Source organism: Mastomys coucha, unplaced genomic scaffold (genome assembly GCF_008632895.1).
Source record: "Mastomys coucha isolate ucsf_1 unplaced genomic scaffold, UCSF_Mcou_1 pScaffold3, whole genome shotgun sequence".
NCBI classification, from domain to species: domain Eukaryota; kingdom Metazoa; phylum Chordata; class Mammalia; order Rodentia; family Muridae; genus Mastomys; species Mastomys coucha.
In genome coordinates this window covers 5,628,916-5,651,041 of record NW_022196909.1, presented here as the reverse complement: position 1 = coordinate 5,651,041, position 22,126 = coordinate 5,628,916, and the positions used below count along the sequence as shown (strand labels likewise).

Here is a 22,126-nt window from a genome sequence, read left to right as displayed (position 1 = left end):
TGTGACTACAGCCTGGAGATGAGGATGTGTGTTAGTGTGACTACAGCCTGGAGATGAGGATGTGTGTTGTTCTGACTACAGCTGTCTAGCAATCTACTTCTGGAGCACAGTGGGGTTGACAGAGAAGGCTAGGAGGTCAACCATGAGAGGTCCACTCTGTCAGGCCTGAGGTCCCCTCACCAGATCAATCAGGTTTCAGACTTTGCTCACTCAAGAGGATTTACCTACAAGAACTCAAACAAAACCTGAATTTTCAATACCGGGAGTTAAAAATGTTGCAGATTCCCAAGGCCAGCACAGAGCTTTCATCCATCTGATGCCAAGGATGAGAGCAAGGAGCTGTGCACCCTGAACAGTCGTGGCCTCCGACTGAGTTCTACACCAGAACCTTTTGTTGTGCATGAGAACTAAACTGAGAAGTGAATGTGGAGGCGCAGACAACCCCGCTCTCACAGATTCACACAATGCGGATCTGCCACTGGGGTCTTCTCAGAGTCAGCTCCCTGTCAAACAGAAGACAACACCAAAAGCATACGCCACATATGCAATTCAAGGACCAGCCGTGCCGTTGCAAAGTAAGCACCTGCAGGCAGGGGCACAGGGGTCTGCTGAGTTAAAACGCAGGCGGGGCTTCATTCCAGCTTCGAGGGCAGTGTGGGCTACTTGGTTTGTCCACTAGGCCCCTGCCCTGTCAAAGACGATCCTCAGTAGTATGTTTTTATTGTCTCTCATACTTTCTTTCACAGACTGACTTTCTAATGACATCGTTTGATTGGGGTAGTCATTACTCATTGGTGCCTGGAGGAGGCCAGGAAGTCAGCCTGAGAATAGGGAGATTACTGATGGCACATCCCGTCCCTCCTGTGATGAGGAAAAGCCAAAGACGTGAGGGCCAAGAAACCAAATTTGGAGACCACATGGCTATAGCTGGCATCGTCACTGGGTTGAATTTGTGTATTGCTGGCTGGCTTTTCCATACGCCAGCACAACTAAACAGGTTTGTCCAGGACCTGGCAGGGACCTGGAGTCCTTCCCAAGTACCAGCTGCTGGTTCCTGGGACTGGCAGGTTCTTAGACATGTAGACAGAAGGTCAGTGTTCTGAGAAGGTGCAGACATGATACTGACAGCTAAGGGATGGAAACAACCAGAGTTCATAATGACCTCCATGGATCAGTTTATTTCTAGGAATACTATTTTTCAGACTTGACAGGCTGGCACCGGGTAAGATTGGGTATGAGGCAGACTTAGTGCCTGACCCTTGGCCAGACCCTTACCACCTTCCCTCAGCTTCCCCTTTGGGTTATAAACTCAAACACGTGGCTCACGCCTGGTGGAAGAGGTGACAGAGCTCTTAAAGCCCTTCCCTGCCCTCTACCCACAGGATGGATGGCATTCAGCTTCCCCTGGGGAAGGGTGGCTGGAGGCCACCTGATTGCTTCCTGCCCTGTGCTGCTGTCTTAGTCCTTGCTGTGAGGCATAATGTCTCATCCTCCTGCGAGGTGAGAACTCAAGTTGGGCTTATGAGTTCAAGCCCAGTGATTTCCCTACTCTTTCTCAAATGTCAGAATCCTTGGTAAACAAAACAAGCCAGAGAAACCGGCCATAGTGTGAGAGGCTCAGGGCCACTCCTGCCCTCAGATATATAGATCCCACCGGACAGTTTGAAAGTCACAGGTCTAGTCTGGCTTCCTAGTTAAGTAGAAATGGTCTCTAAAGTATCTCTCTAAACCTACAAAGGACAAGATGACAAGCAGTCCACAAAACAGCTAGTTCTGAAGCTGGGTAATATTTTCTCTGCGTTGTTGAGCAAGTTTGATTCCTTCTAAATTCTCCCCATGATTTAAGTGTAACCAGGCCCCACAGCACAGGTTCGGCAGTAGAATGTTCCCCACCTACACAAACGAACAACGGTCTCTTTGGTTAGGTATTTTCTGTGTGCCAAATGCTTCGAGTATTACTTCATTTATCTTCACAGTACTGTGTATACTAGTGATCCACTGTGAACAGGGTTGCCGAAGGGCAGGACTCAAGTCCGTTAGGCCATGCTCATATAGCTTGTACTTAGAAGTGAGAGTGACACAAGCTTTTCTGGCATGACAGAAGTGTCCTTCCCATTTTGCACTTGCTTCTCTGAAAAAACAAGGAACAGAATGTAACAGCTACAGTGCCCCACCCATTCCACCACTCTAGCCTCCTAAAACTTCACACTTGTTGGTAAATAGCCACGTGAACAAAGCTCTACTTTCTAGAACCTTGATTGATATCTCTAAGTTACTGACAGGCCCAGTTTGAATACTAGGTAGAGGAGTAGCACGTCTCAAAATTCAAAGTACACAGAGCCATAGAAATAACTTCTGGCATCCCCTAACATCTCGTCACCTTGAATGAAGAAACAGCCCCCCTAGAGAGGGTGCCTGTTCCAGAGGAACAGCCAGGCCCTGTGGTCCCTCACTCACCATCCGATGAATGTACTTAGTATGTAAGCCATGCTCGTCCTCGTCCAGCTGCGACTCAGCGCCTTCCACATCCTGTTTGTATTTGGGACTGATTGCTACGATTATCATCACTGTCTTCTGGAATGAGACGGAGGAAATCATGTTTATGGAAGCGGGAAGTGTGGTTCATTTGGTGAAGGCCAGCTGGAAACTGGCCAGCAGGACCATACTCAGGCCCTGACCTGCTGGCCGCTACAGGACCAGTCCCTCTCTCTATGAAAGCAAAAGGCACCAGCCCCCACACAGGCCTGCTGTCACCTCTGCCCTCCCCGCTGCCTCTGTGCCCAGCACCCTACAAACACAGAGAGCAAACAGCTCCGAGAGGAATTCTCCCATCGTCCACAACCTTCTCTAATAAACATCTGATGAAATCCGAAATCACTGACTCTGCATGGAGGCAGAGAGACATCACTGCACGACGGAAAAGCGCCCTTCTTCCCTGCAGCCTGATGTGAGCTGTCAGTCACCATGCACCTCCACTGCCCTGCTTCTCCTGTGCACATTGGCGCAGTCAGTAGGAGCAGACCCTTCAGCACAAAGCAAACACCAGGCTGCAGACAAAAGGAGAGCAGCAAGCCCCAGCCCGCTGAGACCCCACCCCACTCACTCCTGCCCAAAGAAGTACCCAGACGTGCTGGCTGCAATCAATTTCTATCTTGTTAAAGCATAGAGTGTCCCAGTGGCTAGTATAGATTCTGTCTGTGGAAAACGAATCACAGGGCTGCAAGTGGGTGCCCTGGGGTGGCATGCTGCTTAGCTTTCAAAGCTGCCCAGAAACCTCTCAAGCCCAGTCCTACAAAAATGCTTGGAAAGGCCTCCAATTCAACTGGGTTCTGCTGCACCCTCCCACCCCCGCCATCACTTCCTCCGTTCCTATGCTGGTCTAGAAATTGTTTGTGCTGATGGTTATCAGCCACCTGTGTCTGCTTTGACCGTTTATTTCCTGCCTCTGCATGTCCAGGGGGCGACCCCATCCTTCCTTTCCAAGTCTTCGCAGAGCTTCCAACAAGAGACGCTTTGTCAGGCTTCCTCAGGCTCAGACTTGGGGGAGAGTATCAGTGTTTCTACTGTGAAATAGCTTCACAAGCTAATTGTTTTCTCACCAGCACACACCCTCGAAATTTTGGAATATACTTACATCTCGAAGGTAGCGCTCCATCCATTTAATGATATCAATACCCCGGATTCTATCCTCAAATATGTCAATCTACAAGAAAAGGATGTGCGAAAGGGCTCTTAATGAGAGCTTTGTCCAAGTGCAGACCTCAAGAAAACACTCGATGCTACATACATTTGCAACCCTAAAGCTAGTGTTCCGTGTAAGGAGGAACTTGTGAACGTAAACAAAGAAACAAGAGGTTCGTGAAATATGCCCATTTCAACGTTCATAGCTATTCAAGTATATAATATCCATAGTTAGAATATAGTGGTTCATTTCAAAATGTGTCTGCAGCTACACAATAATTATATGTTCAAAAATCTGAAAGATACAGTATATCATTAAATTGGATATATCCACAAAGTTAAAAATAGTCTGTTTGTATATCTGCAACTTGAAATATTGAAAGGTAGGTTCTGAAACTTCAGTGAATATGTGGTGTGCAAATGCTGAGACATGACTGTGGTGTCAGGTCATGATTGCAGCATTATGCCCAGCTTCAATTAGACATCTCAACAGGATTGTATGAAAGTTGGGCAAAATCCAAGAGACAGTCACAAAAACAATCACTGAGCTGGTAGAGAGGGGTTAAGGATGAAAGTCAAGAACTTTGGGGCTTTGATAAGACTCAAAGCAGTCTTCTCTCCGGGAAGTGTGTGTGTGTGTGTGTGTCCATGTGAGTGGTGTATGCATCTGTGTGTACATGTGTGTGTATCTGCATGTGTGTGGTGTATGTATCTGTGTGTACATGTGTGTGTATATGCATGTGTGTGGTGTATGCATCTGTGTGTACATGTGTGTGTGTCTGCATGTGTGTGGTGTATGCATCTGTGTATACATGTGTGTGTGTATCTGCATGTGTGTGGTGTATGTATCTGTGTGTACATGTGTGTGTATATGCATGTGTGTGGTGTATGTATCTGTGTGTACATGTGTGTGTATATGCATGTGTGTGGTGTATGTATCTGTGTGTGTATATGTGTGTGTCTGCATGTGAGTGGTGTATTATCTGTGTGTGTACATGTGTGTGTGTCTGCATGTGTGTGGTGTATGTATCTGTGTGTGTACATGTGTGTGTCTGCATGTGTGTGGTGTATGTATCTGTGTGTGTACATGTGTGTGTATATGCATGTGTGTGGTGTATGTATCTGTGTGTGTGCATGTGTGTGTATCTGTGTGTGTGCATGTGTGTGTATCTGTGTGTGTGCATGTGTGTATATCTGTGTGTGTATGGTGTATATATCTGTGTGTGTGTGTGTGTGTGTGTGTGTGTGCATGTGTGTGTGACACGTATACAAGGCACTCCTGGTTGGAAGAGGGAATATATTATGTACTAGAGCAGGTGAGTTCAGAAGGTCTTTAGGGAAGGGTTATTTGATTAGACTCACATTAATCACCCTAGTGTCATTCTGCTGCTTAGAATGGACCGAACCAAGTCTCAGGTCTTCATCACTCCTGAACCAGCTACTATCTTTTCCCCACATTAGTTCCCTTGTAGCACAGCATAAGCCCTCCTGCTCTGTAAGTCACACTGACCACTTCCCACTGCCTAGCTCTCATGCATTATGGCCACTAGTAGCAAACAGCCCATTACAGCATTCTTTCATTCACTCAGTGTCTCATTTCTGACCTCTCATCCTCCTAGCCAGCTTCTAAGCTCCCTATAGAAAGAGACTCTGGTAAGGTATGTGCCAGCCAAAGACTCCCAGTCTGTGCTGTGCCAGCAATGCATCGCCGTTTCCCACAAGGCTGGGCAGCTTGGGTTCTCCTCCTGGCTGTGCTGCTCTTCACCTTCATGACTGTGGTTATGAGAACTTAATGGAATACAAAAGAGACCATCAGCATAATGTCATACATGATGTTAGCGCACCATGAATGGTCATTATTACTCAGCATGGAAACTGTTCCTATGCTCCAGAGACAGACGTTCTGGGAGGTGTCTGCTTCCATCAGAAATCTAGACCTGTCTAGGATAGGTTGTTATGCGCTAAATTGTGGCCCTCAAATGCGTATGTAAGCTGGAAGTGGCGGCTCACACTTGTAATCTCTCCACTTGGGAGGTTGACTTGTGGGGATTGTCAGTTTGACCAAGAAAGTGAGATCCTGTCTCAAAAAATAAAATTAAAATTAATTTATTGAAACTCTGCCATTACCTCATGATGTGAGTGGATGTGGAATAGGGCTTCTCAGATGATAATTCGGGTAAAGGGAGGTGCTGGTGAGCCCCAATCCCATAGGACTGGTGTTCATTGGGAGAAGAGAGAATCAGTGTACAGCTCTGTGCATATACAAGGGTAGGACCACATGAAGACGCAGAGGATGCATGTCCAGCCAAGGAGAGAGGGTCCATGCCTGTCCCAACTGTGTTCTTGGCCCACTAGCCTCATGGCTGGCTTACATACACAGCCACCTTCTTCAGGTTTCAGGTACCATCCCCCATCTCTAGTAACTGTGTCCTGCTGGTGGCAGGACATGGCACGCATCCCTAAGGGTTTCCTAAGACCTACCCAAACTGGCATGCTGCTGTGGCTGCTCTTGTTGCTGTTGCTGTTGTTATTGTTGTTGTGTTAATTAAACTCTCCTTAAATGACTCTTTGCTTCATTTCACTAAGATCCCAATGTCTCAGGTGTAACACATAGCTGTTCACAAATACAAGCTTCTACAGGATAAGAGTCAGGGGTACATTTAACACCCCCCCCAACTGCCCTGATTAGAGGCTTTTAAAGGTTAAAACCATGGCTATTCTCCAGGGGTAGTCAGAATCTGTGTTTATATTTGGAGAAGAGAAAAAGTAAGCTCTTGAATGCTGCCTCACGGCCCATGGCTTGGTTTATATGTCACAGTTCTCCTAGCACTGTCTTATTCTGGAAATGAGAAGGTGAAATGTTAGTCTAGAGAGTTGTGAAGTTGGAAGACATAAATTGTAGGCATCTCTTTAAAAATTTAGGTACTTCTATTTTTTAATGTATTATAGGAAAAGAAGACTTCAAATAAAAACTATTAAACAGCCAGGCAGTGGTAGCGCAGATCTTTAGTCCCAGCACTTTGGAGGCAGAGACAGGCAGATCTCGGTGAATTTGAGGCCAGCCTGGTCTACAGAATGAGTTCCAGGACAGCCAGGGCTACATAGAGAAACCCTGTCTTGGAAAACGAACCAACCAAAACAAAATCCAAAACTACCAAGCACTGCTAAGCAGCCTCTTTATCCTGCAGCATCCCTACTTTACGGGGTTTTCACTCCTCTCTGGAGTCCACTGCTGCCAAGGGCCTAGGAGAGGCTTCTGGGAAGGAAGGCAGCTCAATGCATGAGGAAAGCCAGTCCTCCAAGTAACAACCCGTGGTATTTTGTTTATCCTAAGGAAGAATGGACATGGCTTTAAGCTGTGCTGTCTCAGGGGTTAACAGGGAGACAGAGAGATTATGTGCTTGAGGATTTTTGGACCAAGATTGCAGTGGACCTACAGGAATGTATAAGAGTCATCTCCCCAGACTAGACTAGGCCATGCTCTCCCTGAGCAGGATCTTCACTCCTGAAAGAAGGTGTAGAAGGGTGGCCCTGTACAGTGAGGCACCCAGGTTCTACCTCAAACCTCATAATCCAGTACAGAACGGAGGGGTCTGGTTTGGTCCAGCTACCTTGGTGACCTGGTAGCCTCCTGTACTAGAGGAGGGACCTTAGTGGCTATGGCTCGAGAGATAGGGTGAGGGTGGGGAGTGTAGGAAAAGCCAGGCCTTTCCTTTAGCTAGGGCCATCAGGACCCATGGCGGGAATTACCACTATTATGGGTTTGGGGAGGAAAATGTTGGCGACTTTGGGTAGTTTACACTGCAGTGGAATACTTGTCTGATATGAATGACGCCCTGGCCTTGACTCACAGCATCAAAGAAATAAAAAGAAACCTAGAAAACAATTATCTAAATTCATAATCACATAAATAATAAAACTGTTTAAAACATCAACAACTATTCGTACTTTTTCATTGGTGTTGTTTTCAACCAAGCTGTTCAGCTGCTCTCTTTGCATCAAGTACTTACCGCAGTTTGGAAGCCATTCACCAATAGAAACTTCACGAACTTCACCACCTCCATGGCTGTGTCCATAGAATAAGTGATAAAGACCTTCCCTAAGAGAAAATTGTCACAGTTGTTGAAAGCAATCGAATTATTCTCCCCTACACAGCCATTCTAAGTAGTATGCATTGCCTTTTGTGTTGGAGGGTGGTCCGAGGGCTTATGCCTGGAGCGGTGTGTGTTGCTGTTCCCTGTGGGACGGACTGGGAGCTGTCCAGAGTGAACAGAAGACAGAAGGGGCCGAGGAGAAGAAGGGCAGGCTCAGACAAGCCTTAGAGGTCTTCTGGAATGCTGCAGAAGTGACCACCCACAGCCCGCATGGCCTTCAGCTCAAGCCACTGCCTTGTTTCTCGGAGACATTTGGCCCTGTGCGCAAGGAAAATCCTCTCTCAGCAGGCTAAGAAGCTAAGGCTTGTAAGGGGCCAGCAGTGTCTGCTTTTGATCTCATGATGCTCTCTGCTGCCCTGAACTCTTGCCTGACAAGACCAAGTAGGGGGTGGGCAAGAAAGTGTTTCCTTGCTCTACCCCCTTCGGCTCATTTTGGAGAGAGGTCAGGAAGCAGGAGTAGTCTGAGGCCCAGATCGGAACTGTGAATGCAGCTATAGCAGTTTAAGGGGACACAGTGCCTCAGGCGGCCTCTCCCCTCACAAGCCAGCAAGGAGCCATGGACAGAACTGTTCCCGGCAAGCTTGCCCAGCCAGAACCGCTCTTTCCTCAGACTAAATTAAGTACTGGGGAAATTTCTTCACTAGCAGTTTGCTATGGTAGATGAATAATCTCTATATGTTGCCTTCTAGTGTGGAATGTACCAGTTAAATCTCAAGAAACCCTGAGGCAGAGATGTAAGAGATGCTGAAGAGAAGGCAAGTCTGTGTGCATTTATCTGTGCTTAGCCTGCTCCAGATGGGAACACAGCCCTCAAAAGAAGGTGTGTGCCATGTGTGATGGTGGAAGGAACCAGCAGTCAGGCGCATGGGCAGGGCTTGATCCTTTTCCACCTCCTTGTGTAATAATTTTAGGACTCCCTCCCCACATAAGATGACAGAGTATTGTAAGCCAAGAGGACTGTACGCCATGTAAGCCCGTGTCTGTCCACTCAGATATTTTAATTGAAGTACATATGATTTTAATGTGCCTCAGACACAGAACCTTTGCATGAAAACCATAGTCATCGTGATCATAGAAGTCTTTCAGAGCTGGGAGTGACGACAAAAGCAATTAGCAAGGCAAAGGCTTGCTTGTGAGTGGCCTGGTTCTGCAAAGAGTGAGCCTCTCTAGCAGATAATAATTTAGAAGTAGAGACTGATTGCTTAAGATTTCTGGAACTAAAAATCCTAGCTGGCCTCACTCTTAGAACAATCTGGTGATGTTTCAACATTTCTGTTTCTAGCAGCAAAATGTGGGGAACAAGTCACTGCCTGACACTGAATGGAATATTTCTTTAAATAAAACTAAATTTCTTTAGTTTGCATTGGGGTGTGAAGCAGTACGGGCAATGTGGGACCGTTTGTGGTTTTGGTTTTTTTTTTTTTTTCAGACAAGACTGCTCGCTCCTGCAGAAAATGACCTTGTTCTAGAGAGCTGCTGCTAATTTACGGCGAGGCACTAGGTTTCTACCCAGTGCCACATGAGCGACCAATCTGTCTCCCCAGGGGCGCGCTGCTGAGAAGCATCACTTAGAAGGAAAGAAGTCTGGGTGGTGTTTGTTGTTTCCTGTGTGTTAAAAGGAAAATCCAGTGGGAAGCAGCTTGGGACCTTGCTTCTGAGCTTAGGGTCACTGAAAAAGGGGAAAGGTAAATTTTACTATATACATAAAAACATAGCTGAGATTTTGGATGAGTGACTGAGCCAAACTCTCTGAGCATGAAACCCGACAAGAAGAAACCACGATGCAAACAACTTACGTAATTCCTCTGGCAAATTGCTGGTTTTTAGAGTTCCTCGGGCTAAGGGGTTGCTAGGGGGTCTAGGCACAGCAGCTGGGGATGGAGCCTGGGGACCATGTGGTCTGAGCTCTGCAGGACGGTCCAAGGACTCCTCAGGAGCAGCAGCAGCTCCATCAGATGGCGGGTGGTAGAGCTGGTCCCTGCAAGGGAATATGTGTATAGCAAATTTTTATCTTCATCACGAAGGCAGTTTGGGGAGACACAAAAACTTTACAAACTGTGGGACCATTCCAATGCATGATCCCCCCTCTGCCTCCACATCTTATCTGACACAGATGGAAGAGTTGGGGGGGCAGGGGTGTCTCATGGAGTTTCCTTTATAAAAAACCAAGCCAGCTGGCTCCCATATGTGAGGACCTGTGCTAGGGGTCAAAAGAGGGACGCGGGATTTGATTTCTCTTTTCAAGGTCTGTCTAATTGGGAAAATAAATCCCATGTACAGGTCAGACAAGGTCACCAGCAAAACAAAATAGCAATGATGGGTGACATAGAAAGCTAATAGTAAAGGCTTCAAATAAAAAGACACAACTTTAAGCTCACGAGGGATAACGTTTGATTATGTTTCAAAAGTTTTGTATTTGTTTGTTTGTTTCTTTTTTTGCCATGTAGGTTTAAGAGCATTGCTTTTGGTAACAAGGATGGCTCAAGGTAGGGACACATGAATCTCACAGAGAAGCGGAAGCAGATCAGACATCTCAAGTAGATGGGGAGACTAGATGGGGTGGGGACAGGAACAGGAGGCATCTGGTGGGAGGACTGAGGGAGAGAGTCCTGGGAGAGACAACTAGAAGAGCATGGGAGCCCATCTCTGGGATGAGCTAGGGCAATAGAAACTCCCAGGAACAGATGAGGGTGACCCTAGCTATGACTCCTAGCTATGGGGGGTACGGGGCCTGAACAGGCCATCTCTAACCAGACAACACTTCCAGTGGAGGGGTTGGGATACCAGCCCAGCTACAAAACCTTCAAGGTACAATTTGTTCTGCTTACAAGATGTGCTGGGGTAAAGCTGGCACAGAAATTGTGGGAGTGGCCATTCAATGACTGGTCCAGATTGAGACCCGTGTCATGAGAGGGAGCCATAAGCTGAATAGTTCAGAGACCCATGTTAGAATCGAACAGGAATGACAAGAAAAAAAAAAGTCAAAGAAACGATTCCTAATCATATTCCACTATGCTCACAGCCTGGTGTCTAGCTCAGTCGCCATCACCTAACAGTCGATGGAGATAGGCAGAGACCCACAGCCACACATGAGGTGGAGTCTGGGGAATCCGAGGAGGAGGGAGGGGAAGGATTGTAGAGGCCGGAGGGCTCAAGGACACCACAATCCCTCCGCCCCCACAGAATCAGCTAACCTGGGCCTATAGTGGCTCACAGAGATTGAACCACCAACCTGGGAGCCTGACTGGGACTCACGTAGGCCCTTCACACATATGTTACAGTTGTGTAGCTTGTTCTTGTTGTGGGACTCCTAACAGTGGGGGCAGGGCTGTCTCCCTCCGACTCTGTTGCTGCCTCAGGAACTTTCCTCCCTACTTGGTTGTCTTCTCTAGCCTTAACAGAAGAGCCTGTGTCTTTTTGCAACTCGACATGGCATGGCAGGTTGATATCCACAGAGGCTGGCCCTTTTCTGAAGAGAAATGAGAAGAGTGGACTGGCAGGGAGGACAGAGGTTGGGGAGGGGTTGGGAGGAGGAACTGCTGTTGGGATGTAAAACTAATAAAATCAAAATTTTAAGAAAGTATTTCTTTTGTTCCTCTGTAAGTGAAAAATCTGACAGGTGACGTGGTATCTCCATTATCACTCTGCCTGCCGGCATTCCTGTGTGTGTCGTCCTGCTGAGCCCTCCTGTACGAGCTTTAGAAAACAACAGAAACGCAGATAGAGTATTTCTGCCTCTTCTGATTTCTGCTGGCAAAGAGTCACAGGTGTGTATACTTTGCAGAGAAGCCAGCTTCCCTGGATGTTAAGGACAGGGGTGGCATCTCTCACCTGCCATTGCAGTTCTAGCCTGCAGGGAGGCCCCGCCCTCTGCATCAGCTGCAGTGGTGCTGGAGGAGGAGGGGGCTCCATTCCCTGGACCATTTTCTGACCCTCCTCTAGCCTCCAGTTCTATAAGTGTCCAATGCCCTCTGCCTAAGACAGCTGCAGGGGACAGGTCAGAGGGTGCTGCTATGAAGGCACGCGCTGTCCAGCTGCAGGGGACAGGTCAGAGGGTGCAGCTACGAAGGCACGCACTGTCCAGCTGCAGGGGACAGGTCAGAGGGTGCAGCTATGAAGGCATGCGCTGTCAAGGCTGATGCCCTGGGCTGGATCCCTGGGACCCACGGTGGAAGGAGAGAACCAGCTCCTCATGTGCTCTGTCCTCAAGTGCTGCGGTATGCAGGCGCACACACACAGAGAAAAGTAAGTGAGGAATGAGAAGGCCCTACAGCTGGAACGACATTTCCTCCTGTAACTTACTTCTCATACGGAAATTAAAACTAGACTTAGAACGTTTTGTTTCTTTTTAAAAACTGGAAGCAAATATGGAAATGTGTTAAAGTCAGGAGAGTGAGACCATGGTTGTCATTTGTTTTATATTTTCAGTAGTTTCATATTCTAAAATTTTAATATTATAAGTCTGTGAATGTTTATATTTTTTAACACACAAAGTTGTTTTATTGTTACAAAAGATGATTACTGGCTCAATAAAGAAATGTTAAGGCCTTGATAATTAATACTGGCTAGTTTTCTGTCAACTTGACACAAACTGGAGTTACCTGGAAGTAGGGAGCCTCAAGTAATAAAATGCTTCCATAAGACATGGCTGTCCATAAGACATGGCTGTCCATAAGACATGGCTGTAGGGCATTTTCTTAATTAGTGATTGATGAGGGAGGGCCCAGCCCCTTGTGGGTGGTGCCATCACTAGGCTGGTGGTCCTGGGTTCTATAAGAAAGCAGGCTGAGCACATCTCTGCATCAGCTCCTGCTTCAAGGTTCCTACTGTGTTTGAGTTCCTGTCCTGGTTCCTTTGATGATGAACTTCCTTTGAATGATACTGAAATGTAAGACAAAGAACCCCTCCCCCCCAGCTTGCTTTGGTTATTTTGTTTTATCACAGCGATAGGAATCAGAACTAAAACAATGATGTTCAACAACTTTTACATAGAAATAGCATCACGAGATTAGTGAAAGTAAACTTCTGGTATTAAAGTTCCCCTTTGAATTAGTGGTATGAGAATTAGCTCCTTAGCTGAACATTCTTTGGTATACTAAAATATAGCTCAGGGTTACCAGAACAGCCTTAAATTGATGCTACGTAGTGCCTTTCAACTCCCCTATAAGTCTCAATGTTGTTTTTAAAAGAAAGGTTTATCTTAGGATTGAGTATGATGACTCACATCTAATCCTAGCACTCAAGGTTAGAGGCAGAGGCAGGCAGGCAGATCTCTGAGTTCAAGGCCAGCCTGGTCTACAAAGAGAGTTCCAAGACAGCCAGGGCTATACAGAGAAACCCTGTCTCAACAAAAACAAACAAAAACACAAAGAGCAAAACAAAAGAAAGTAAGTCCAAAGTTTGGCACAGTGGCACATGCTATTTGTGAGGGTGACTCAGGAGGATAATGACTTTGAAACCAGCAAGGGCAATACACTGTGAGTTTGAAGGTAGGCTAAACGACATTGTTAGCACCTGTATAAAAATGAATTAATTAAAAAAGGAAAGGGCACGGGAACTCGCTTCCTCACTGATCTGTCCCTCATCATCCATCCCATCTTTCCCTCTGCCTCATAAACCTGCTATGACCTATCTACCTTGATGGTGACAGAGCCAAGGTAAGCCTCTGGAACTTTGAACTAATGAAATAAACTTTCAGTAAGTCCTCAGCTTCAAATAGCTTGTTATAGCAATGGAAAACAGACCAAAGCAAAGGGTTAGACAGTGTTTTGAAAACCAGCATTATTTTTCTGGAAGAAGCATAAGAGAGATCAGCGCCTATGGATGGTCTTGTTACAAAACTAAATAACAAGAAGCCAGATGTTGCAGTGCAGTAGGAGAGCCCTGTCAATCACTTTGTGTTGTGCTCCAACCTGAACAGACCATACTGGGGATCTCACTGAGCTGCTGTGCTGACCTGGGGGCAGACCATACTGGGATCTCACTGAGCTGCTGTGCTGACCTGGGGGCAGACCATACTGGGATCTCACTGAGCTGCTGTGCTGACCTCGGGGCAGACCATACTGGGATCTCACTGAGCTGCTGTGCTGACCTGGGGGCAGACCATACTGGGGATCTCACGGTGGCTGCTGTGCTGACCTCGGGGCAGACCATACTGGGGATCTCACGGTGGCTGCTGTGCTGACCTGGGGGCGGGGAGGGGGGAACTACAGAGACCCTCCATGCCTCCTTGTTGCAGCAACATCATCTTTTTCATGTCAGAATGTGAGGGAGGGGTGGGGGTTGCCATACCCATACCTTCGGAGCCTCGGGAAAGAGAAGTCTCTCTGTGCAGGCCTCTCTTCTTGGTCCTCGGGGCTGGAGTCATTCGGGATGACCTGCACAGGGCGCAGACCTCTCACCCTTGCCCCAGGAAGGGCCTGCCCAGGCTGAGCGGGCTGGATAACCTGCTGGTAGGCTGCTGCCAGAGGGTAGCCATGACCATCTGTGAACACAACAGTAGCAGAGGTTGACCCCCAGCTCCTTCAAGCGAAAGACCAGGCAAGCTCATTGAACAGCTTTCTCCCAATAGCCACTGAGGGGTCCAGAGAGCAGCCGCCTCCATAGTATTTGTCATATTTCTGTAGTACTAATTACTTTATAATATTCACGAAACTGACACGCTTTTTTTTCCTGTGAAAAAACAGCTGTGAAATCACATGTTTGACATTCTAACTAGAAAACTCAAAAAAAATTTTTTTTAAGTCATGTTCTAATAAAATACTTAGGATAATCCAACCATGAAGAGCCTCTCTGGCACCACTCTTCCTAATATCTAGAACCTAGTGCTTAACTGTGATAGACTTAAGATTATGTGCTGGGCTGGACATGCTACCACATGGCCTAGGAGCAGATCTCTGTGAGTTCAAGGCCAGCCTGATCTACATACTGGCACTTGTCTCAAAAATAATCAAACAAACAACAACAAAACTACTATGCTCCCCATTGCTACTAAATACATACTCTCACACACAGCTCCCACTTACAAGAAGTGAATAAGTAACCCTTGGTTCATCCTCTGGAAAGGACCCTTTAAATACATACTCTCTCACACACAGCTCTCACTTATAAGAAGTAAATGAGTAACCCTTGGTTTGTCCTCTGGAAAGAACCCGTCAACTTGGCATTCTCTCCTACCAGAGCCTATGTGCACTTGGTTCTAGGACAACAGAGGAGGTAAGGTATGGGAGGAGTGGGGAGAAGGCTCAGTCAACTAGATATTTGCTGAGTAAGTCTGAGGATCCAAGTTCAAGCCTCCAGCACCCACATACAAGTAGTTGGGCATGGGGGAGCACATGCCCAGGGCTAGGGAGGCAGAGAGAGGAGAATCCCTGGGGTTCACTGCCTACAGTCTGAGTTAGTGAGCTACTGGTTCAGTGACATGCCGTCTCTCCAAAGATAACGTGGAGACCGAGGAAGACATTTGACATGTCCCTCTAGCCTCCACATGCACACATATACCCCCCTACATATATAGTATATATATCCAAACACATGAAAACACACTTAATTGATATAAAAATATCAATTAACTAATTTTAAGGAGCAATGACTGGAGTAAAGGCAGGCTGGCAGGATCGAGAGAAAGTTCCTAGGCATGTGTAATGTGGGAGACAGTTGGTCCTAGGAAGCCCCCCTCCTCCTCCGAGCAACAGGGTTCCAAGAGAAGGCCAGGTCAGCTGACTTGGTGAGAGAAGTAAGGAAACATTCAGAGCCGGGAGACATGCCTCAGCATTCAAGAGCACTTGCTCTTCTAGAGGATTTCAGTTTGGTTCCCAGCACCCATGTCAGGTGGCTCACCATGTAACGCCAGTTCCTGGGGACCGAGCACCCTCCTGGGGACTGGGCACCCTCCTGTGGTCTTTGGTACACTTGTGGAACATACTCACACAGACATACAATGAAAATTTGAAAAGAGATGCAAAGAAGAGATGTGAGGACTGGGGTGGGGGTGGGGCTATGAGGGCATTACACAACAGGCCTGGGGACCGAAGCTGGGAAACCTGAGAGGTTGCAGGCGCATGGGGACTGGAGAGAAGCTCCTCATGACCCAAACTGTCACTTCTACTCGGGACAGAAGCATAATGAGCCAGGAAACATAATCAGTAAGGACATAGAAAGCATTTTTTGTTTAAAAAGCTGTCATTGGTTTTAAAGCCTCGCCAGACATACAGTATTAGTTCTGTTTACCTGCCAGGGTAACACATGTGAGGGAGACACAGAGAAATAAACTGGCAAAGAAGCAAGAAGTGGCACAGTGCCGGGCGGTGGTGGCGCACACCTTTAGTCCCAGCACTTGGGAGGCAGAGGCAGGCGGATTTCTGAGTTTGAGGCCAGCCTGGTCTACAGAGTGAGTTTCAGGACAGCTAGGGCTACACAGAGAAACCCTGTCTTGAAAAACCAAAAAAAAAAGAAGTGGCACAGTTAGGATTCACCCTGCAGGGTCAGGAATAGTGAGGATAGCACTGTCCGCTGTTTGGCATGCATGAGAACTCTTGGACATTTTAAAGGGATCATTCAGGGGAGTGGCAACCTCCAGCACAGAAGAGCAAGTACAAATGTGTGTTTACTAGTGTGTCTGTTCCCACAGCCCCACTGCCTGGGCTCGGACTTGGTTGGATGACCCTGGCAGTTTACACAGGCTAGCCTCTCCCGCCTGGCTGAGCCCCCTGCAGCCGATTCATTGTTTGCCTTAACCCTCTTATCAGCTGTATCCTTCCTACCGTTCTTCCTCTTGCAGAAAGAGAATGTGACCCTCCAACCTAGAGTGTCTGCTGGCTTTGCCGCTGACCCCGTCCTGCTATTTGCAAGGTCTAACTATCGCCAACAGAAGGTTTGAGGGAAGGGAGGAGAAGAAAGATTTGCCCAGGCTTGTCCCAGCACGGGGCTGACAAAGGCAGCCAGGACTTGAGGGGAGTTCTAAGAATGGGGAGACAGGAGCTTGGAGATTTCTGTGGTCTAGGACAAAGTCTGCCACTAAGGTTTTGCTTTGACGACCTTTGTAGAGCAGGTCAGATAGATTCCGGGAGGTCTAGATTGTCAGTGGGAGTCTGGGGCAGCCAGGCAAGATCACTACCACTGCTCAGGCTGAACCGGACAAACCGTCCTGCAGTCATGTCACGGGCCAGCTAGAGCCCAGCTCTCCCTTAGGTTAGCTTTGCATGGGTTTAGAAACAGCTCTAGCTGCAATCCTGCAGCCCTCTACTGCACTTAAGATTCAGCCTTTGACACCACGCCCCTCTCATCGATCTTGTCTCCTATAACACCGTCACAGGCTTATCATGGCCCACCCTCATCTTGAATGCCCCAAGCTGGTCACCCCCTCTGGGATCTGAGCTTACCATCTTCACCATTCAGAAAGATCTTGCCTTAGATCGTCACAGACCAACTTCATGGCCCCTATCACCTACCTGTTCCAGGAGACCCAGCCCTCACCACATTAGCCCTTCCCTCCCTTGTTTTATTTCGCTCATCGCCGAGAAGGGTCTGTAAGAACGGTGGATGCCAAGCAAAGCACAGCTACAGAAGCAGTGTTCAGTAACTGAGCAGTTAGTAACAGAGCTAGCTTACCCAGGAAGAGGAGCCATTTTAGACTGTGCAGCCCGCTTGCTAAGTCTTGGTTTGCTCTACTGCCTGCTTCTTGTCTGCTGTTCACTCTTTTAGAAATCAGTTTTGCCCTCCAGAAATGAGAAAGACAAGGTCAGAGAGGAGAGACTGGCAGAGTCCTGAAAGCTTTTCCAAGGGAGATGCTGAAAGTGAACTTGAGTGAAGTTTTCACTATTCGGAGCCATTTTTTGCTCCCCGTATCCATTAATGAGTACCTAGTAACATTTTATTCCCTTTAAAGAGACTCGAAAGCTCTAATCAAGGGGTGTGCTCCCTTTCCAGAAGGCGGATGTTAGTGCTGTTAATCAAAAGCCTTTGAATCGAGGTCAGATGACTTCCAGCAGATTACTTGTCCCGCACAACATGTTTTTGTCTCATAGCAACAAATCGTATCATTAAAATCACTAAGCACGTGGGCTGTTTGACGAGCAGTAACTCACTTCTGAGATAGCCACCTGTGGTAAGAAGTTATACCCGTGTATATGAGCAGATGAAAATGGCCCACCTTGTTGCTTTTTAGAGTGCCAACAATAGTCCTCTATGCCATCCTCTTGTTTGAAACAAAAAGTGACTGTCAGAGGGTCAACCGGAATGAACCTGCCCCTTCTATAGGTGGAACAAAAAGTGACTGTCAGCCAGGCAGTGGTGGTGCACGCCTTTAATCCCAACACTTGGGAGGCAGAGGCAGGCAGATTTCTGAGTTTGAGGCCAGCCTGGTCTTCAGAGTGAGTTCCAGGACAGCCAGGGCTACACAGAGAAACCCTGTCTCAAAAAACAAAAACAAAACAAAAAAAAGTGACTGTCAGAGGGTCAACCGGAATGAACCTGCCGCTTCTATTTGTGGAACTTGGGCTGATTTTGCCCGGACATTTGACTAGTGGTTGAATTAAAAAGTCTGTTTCTTAGGTAAATAACCATCTCTTCATTGCTTGAATTTTCTGTTGTTTTTTGTTTGTCTGTTTTACATTTTCATTCATTGGGCCTATGTGCACAAGTGTGTACACAGCTGTATGCTTGCAGGTCAGAGGACAACTTGTGAAAATTGGTCCCCTCCACCCTGCGGGTCCAGACTGCCTGGCCTCCCTGCTCAAACTGTAATCCTTCTGTTCCACTAGCATCGCCAGACCTTTCTGACTCCATGCTGCAGGCTGAGTCCTGGTCTAGGTATTTGCAGACTGGAGAGTTGGAGCTTCTGTTTCCTAGAGAGAGAGTGGCTTAGCTCACAATGGGATGCAGGGTCCTTCCCATGGCTTTGCATCCTTCCTGCTCTGGACTATCACTCTCCCTGCCTTGCTGGCCTCTGCTCTTGGCACCATAGCAACATCAGTCTCTTTGCTTCTTTGACCTTCTCATTCCTTAGCTTTCAGCTTAACTGTCAAATGAGACCCGTTCTGCCTGCCTGCCTATTAATATCCTTTCCAACCCCTGGCATTTTCTTTATAGCATATATGCTTTCTCATGTTATATGCATATTTTTATTTATTTTCTGTCTCCTCTGCTTGTGTGCTGTATTTGACATTATATAGTGCCTAGTGCACAGCATGGCAAATTTTACTAAATAAACTGATAAATGAATGGGCATGTTCTATTTACAAGTTCATTTTCCTTCCTTCTTTCTTTCCCTGCTAGACAATTAAAGATGGCTTTCGAAGACTTGATGTCACAAAGGCTCTACCAATGATTAGAGTGAGCTTTCTCCCTTCCCCAGAAGGTAGAGCCTTCTTTTCATTCATTCAGCAAATATTTATAGAACCTCTACTCTCAGGCACATAGTGAGCAAAGATAAAAATGAGACAGTTCCCTTACGCAGTGCAAGATAAACAGAGACAGAGAGAAATCTGTGTGTCTGTAGGTGTCTGTTTTTCAACACAAACCCACACTAGTCAGTGTGTGAGAAGGAGGGGCCATATGAATCAGCAACCACCTACTTGAGAATCACTGCTCAAAAATAGCTGCGCAGACTTGTCTCCTGTGCCTAAAATCCCATCAGGAGAGTTTTTCCTGTAGGAGATGGAAGGTGGGTGATGTGACAGACAAATGACTTGCTAGCAAGTAACTTCTCGTCTCTGAGGCAGTGCTGAGCACAACGTGAAAACAGCTGAGAGAAATCCTGCACAATACTAAATGAGCGGCCCAGCACTGCCTGTTGTTTGTCAGTCTCGTGGGCCGCTTGGCTCCAGTACAGACAGTCTTCATGTCACTGGGCTCTGACCACTTGGAATCGTAAACCAAGCCTTAAATGAGGTTTTCCGTGTATCAGGGAAAACCGTCAGCATTTTTCTTCCTTATTAAGAATGGTAGTAAAAGAGCTTATGAGGGAAGAAATAAAAATCTGATTTTCAAGTTGTCAAAAAACATCACGGTGAAATGTGATCAGTTTAGCCAGGAAGCAAAATGGCCAACGTAAACTGTTAGATGAACTCCCACAGCTGGAAGCAGCTGTGGCTTGTGCACGGCAACTCCCTCCCTCCTTTATCCTTTCTTCCATCTGCTTTAGTTTTCCTTGCTTTAATTGTAAATGCATTTTAGCATAGAGACAACCACACAAACTGTCTGTGTGTGGTGTGGTGTGTGTGTACGTGTGTGCATCCGTGTGTGTGTGGGGGGGGGATGTGGTATGTATGTGTGTATATGTGTGTGTATGTGTGTGGTGTGCATGTGTGTATGTGTGTATATATATGTGTGTGTGGTGTGTGGATGTGGTATGTGTATGTATGTGTGTAGTGTGGTATGTGAGTGTGTGTGTGTATGTGTGTGGTGTGCATGTGTGTATGTGTGTATATATGTGTGTGTGTGGTGTGTGGATGTAGTATGTGTGTGTATGTGTGTAGTGTGGTATGTGAGTGTGTGTGTGTGTGGTGTGCATGTGTGTATGTGTGTGTATATATGTGTGTATGTGTAGTATGGTATGTATGTGTATGTGTGTGTGTGTGGTGTGTGGGTATATGTGTGTGCATCTGTGTGTGTGTGTAGATATGTTATGTGTGTGTATGTGTGTAGTGGGGGGGACGTGGTATGTGTGTGTATGTGTATAGTGTGGTATGTGTGTGTGTGTGTATGTGTGTGGTGTGCATGTGTATAGTGTGGTGTGTGTGTGTGTGTATGTGTGTGGTGTACATGTGTGTATGTGTGTGTATGTATGTGTGTGTATATAGTATGATATGTATGTATGTGTATGTGTGTGTGTGGTGTGTTTATATATGTGTGTATATGTGTGTGTCCATGGGAGCATGTACCTACCATGTTATCTTATTCTGCCACCTTAATAAAGAAAGCAAAAGTTGTATAAAACATAAGGGCTCAGGCTTCATCTGTTGACCTTCAGTTGAAGGATTCTCAGAAAAGAGAGACCGCTTCTCCAGGAGCTTTAGTGAGAAAAACATTTCTTGTTTTCATCTGCTTTGGATTTTTTTTTCTTCAACATGAAAAGGGTGACCGGTAATGCTATTTTTGCTTTAACTTGCAAAGCATGAAGACACACCATGTGCATGGTGATCATTATTTATTTATATGTTCATTAAGAGGCAGAGAAGCAATGCTCTCCCGAAGCCGAGTAGAGGAAGCACGGTTCCCCCTGCACAGCCTCCCTCAGGTGAACAGCTCTTCTGAAGTGCTTTTGCTGGCAATTAAGTGCAGTTATAGTTCTGACATGAAACCCAGCATTTGTACACCTGTCCTGAGTGTTTAAAATCCAGGCCAGCAAAGAGGGATCTGAGAGGCTTCCTCCACAGGGCTGGGCTGCAGGGTCCATTTCCAAAGACCAGCAAAGCTAAGAACTGTTCATGCTGGGGGCTTGCTGTCAGCCAGCCTCTTTGACAGCATTAGCTCAGGAGTCCTCACAGCAGCCTCCCGGGAGTCCTTGCTGCTGGGCACTTCATTAATATTCCAGGGCCACAGTACCCTGCAGAAAACCTCAAGCAGGGGCCACCCTGGTAGCTTCCCTCTGATTAGGACTCTCAGGAGCAAGGGTCAAGGGTATGCAGCATGAGCTAAGGCAAGTTCGGATTTAAGGCATGTTTGTTCCTTTTGACTTTTACTTGTGTTTTAATCATAGAAATAATATTATAAAAATTAACACAAGTATATTAATATTACAAGGAAAAGTAAGTTCTTCCATGTCCCTCTTAATTCCCGGCTTCCTCTCATAGTAGTGCAATCCTTCGGGACCTTTAAAGATTATATAAACACAGGTAGTGTCTTTTCTAATAAACATGTATGGGATCAACACTGTATCTTGTTTCCCCCCTTAATCCTTTCTATGTCAGAACGTGTACACTGTTTTATGCCACACAGTAGGGACCCAGTAGACCACCGTGTAAATAAGTCATGGCATGCAGGTGCTCTTAAACGGAAAATGTCAGGTCAACCCCCACAGCACCGTTACCTTCGGAGCCGAGCACCCTGTAATGGATGGGCTGTTTACCTAGAGACCTGAGGCTGACCAGGCCTTGTGGCTCTTTTCAGCCTCTGTCCAATCCATCACTCCACACCATCCTCAAGTTAAACACTCAGATCAGAGATCATCTCTACTGCTGCTGCCCGTTAGGAATTGGCAGTAGCTTGCTTACTTTCATACAGTGTTTTTAAGACATTATTTATTTGTGCATAGCAGAGAGAGAGAGAGAGAGAGAGAGAGAGAGAGAGAG

At 46.7% G+C, this 22,126-nt stretch overlaps 1 protein-coding gene across 3 annotated transcripts in view; it reads right to left on the bottom strand.

Annotated features, from left to right (window-relative positions):
• The window catches only part of Traf3ip2 (TRAF3 interacting protein 2), a 42,953-nt gene that overhangs the window by 5,107 nt on the left and 15,720 nt on the right, over positions 1 to 22,126 (bottom strand). The window contains exons 3-8 of one of the 3 annotated variants that reach the window (XM_031348465.1): positions 14,133 to 14,319; positions 9,632 to 9,813; positions 7,692 to 7,780; positions 3,635 to 3,703; positions 2,883 to 3,023; positions 2,458 to 2,574 (exon numbers count right to left, since the gene is read on the bottom strand). In XM_031348465.1, coding sequence (XP_031204325.1) covers positions 2,458 to 2,574; positions 2,883 to 3,023; positions 3,635 to 3,703; positions 7,692 to 7,780; positions 9,632 to 9,813; positions 14,133 to 14,319 — 785 coding nt within the window. The remainder of the gene's footprint in view (positions 1 to 2,457; positions 2,575 to 2,882; positions 3,024 to 3,634; positions 3,704 to 7,691; positions 7,781 to 9,631; positions 9,814 to 14,132; positions 14,320 to 22,126) is intronic. The other 2 variants (XM_031348466.1, XM_031348467.1) reach the window with 2 other exon arrangements.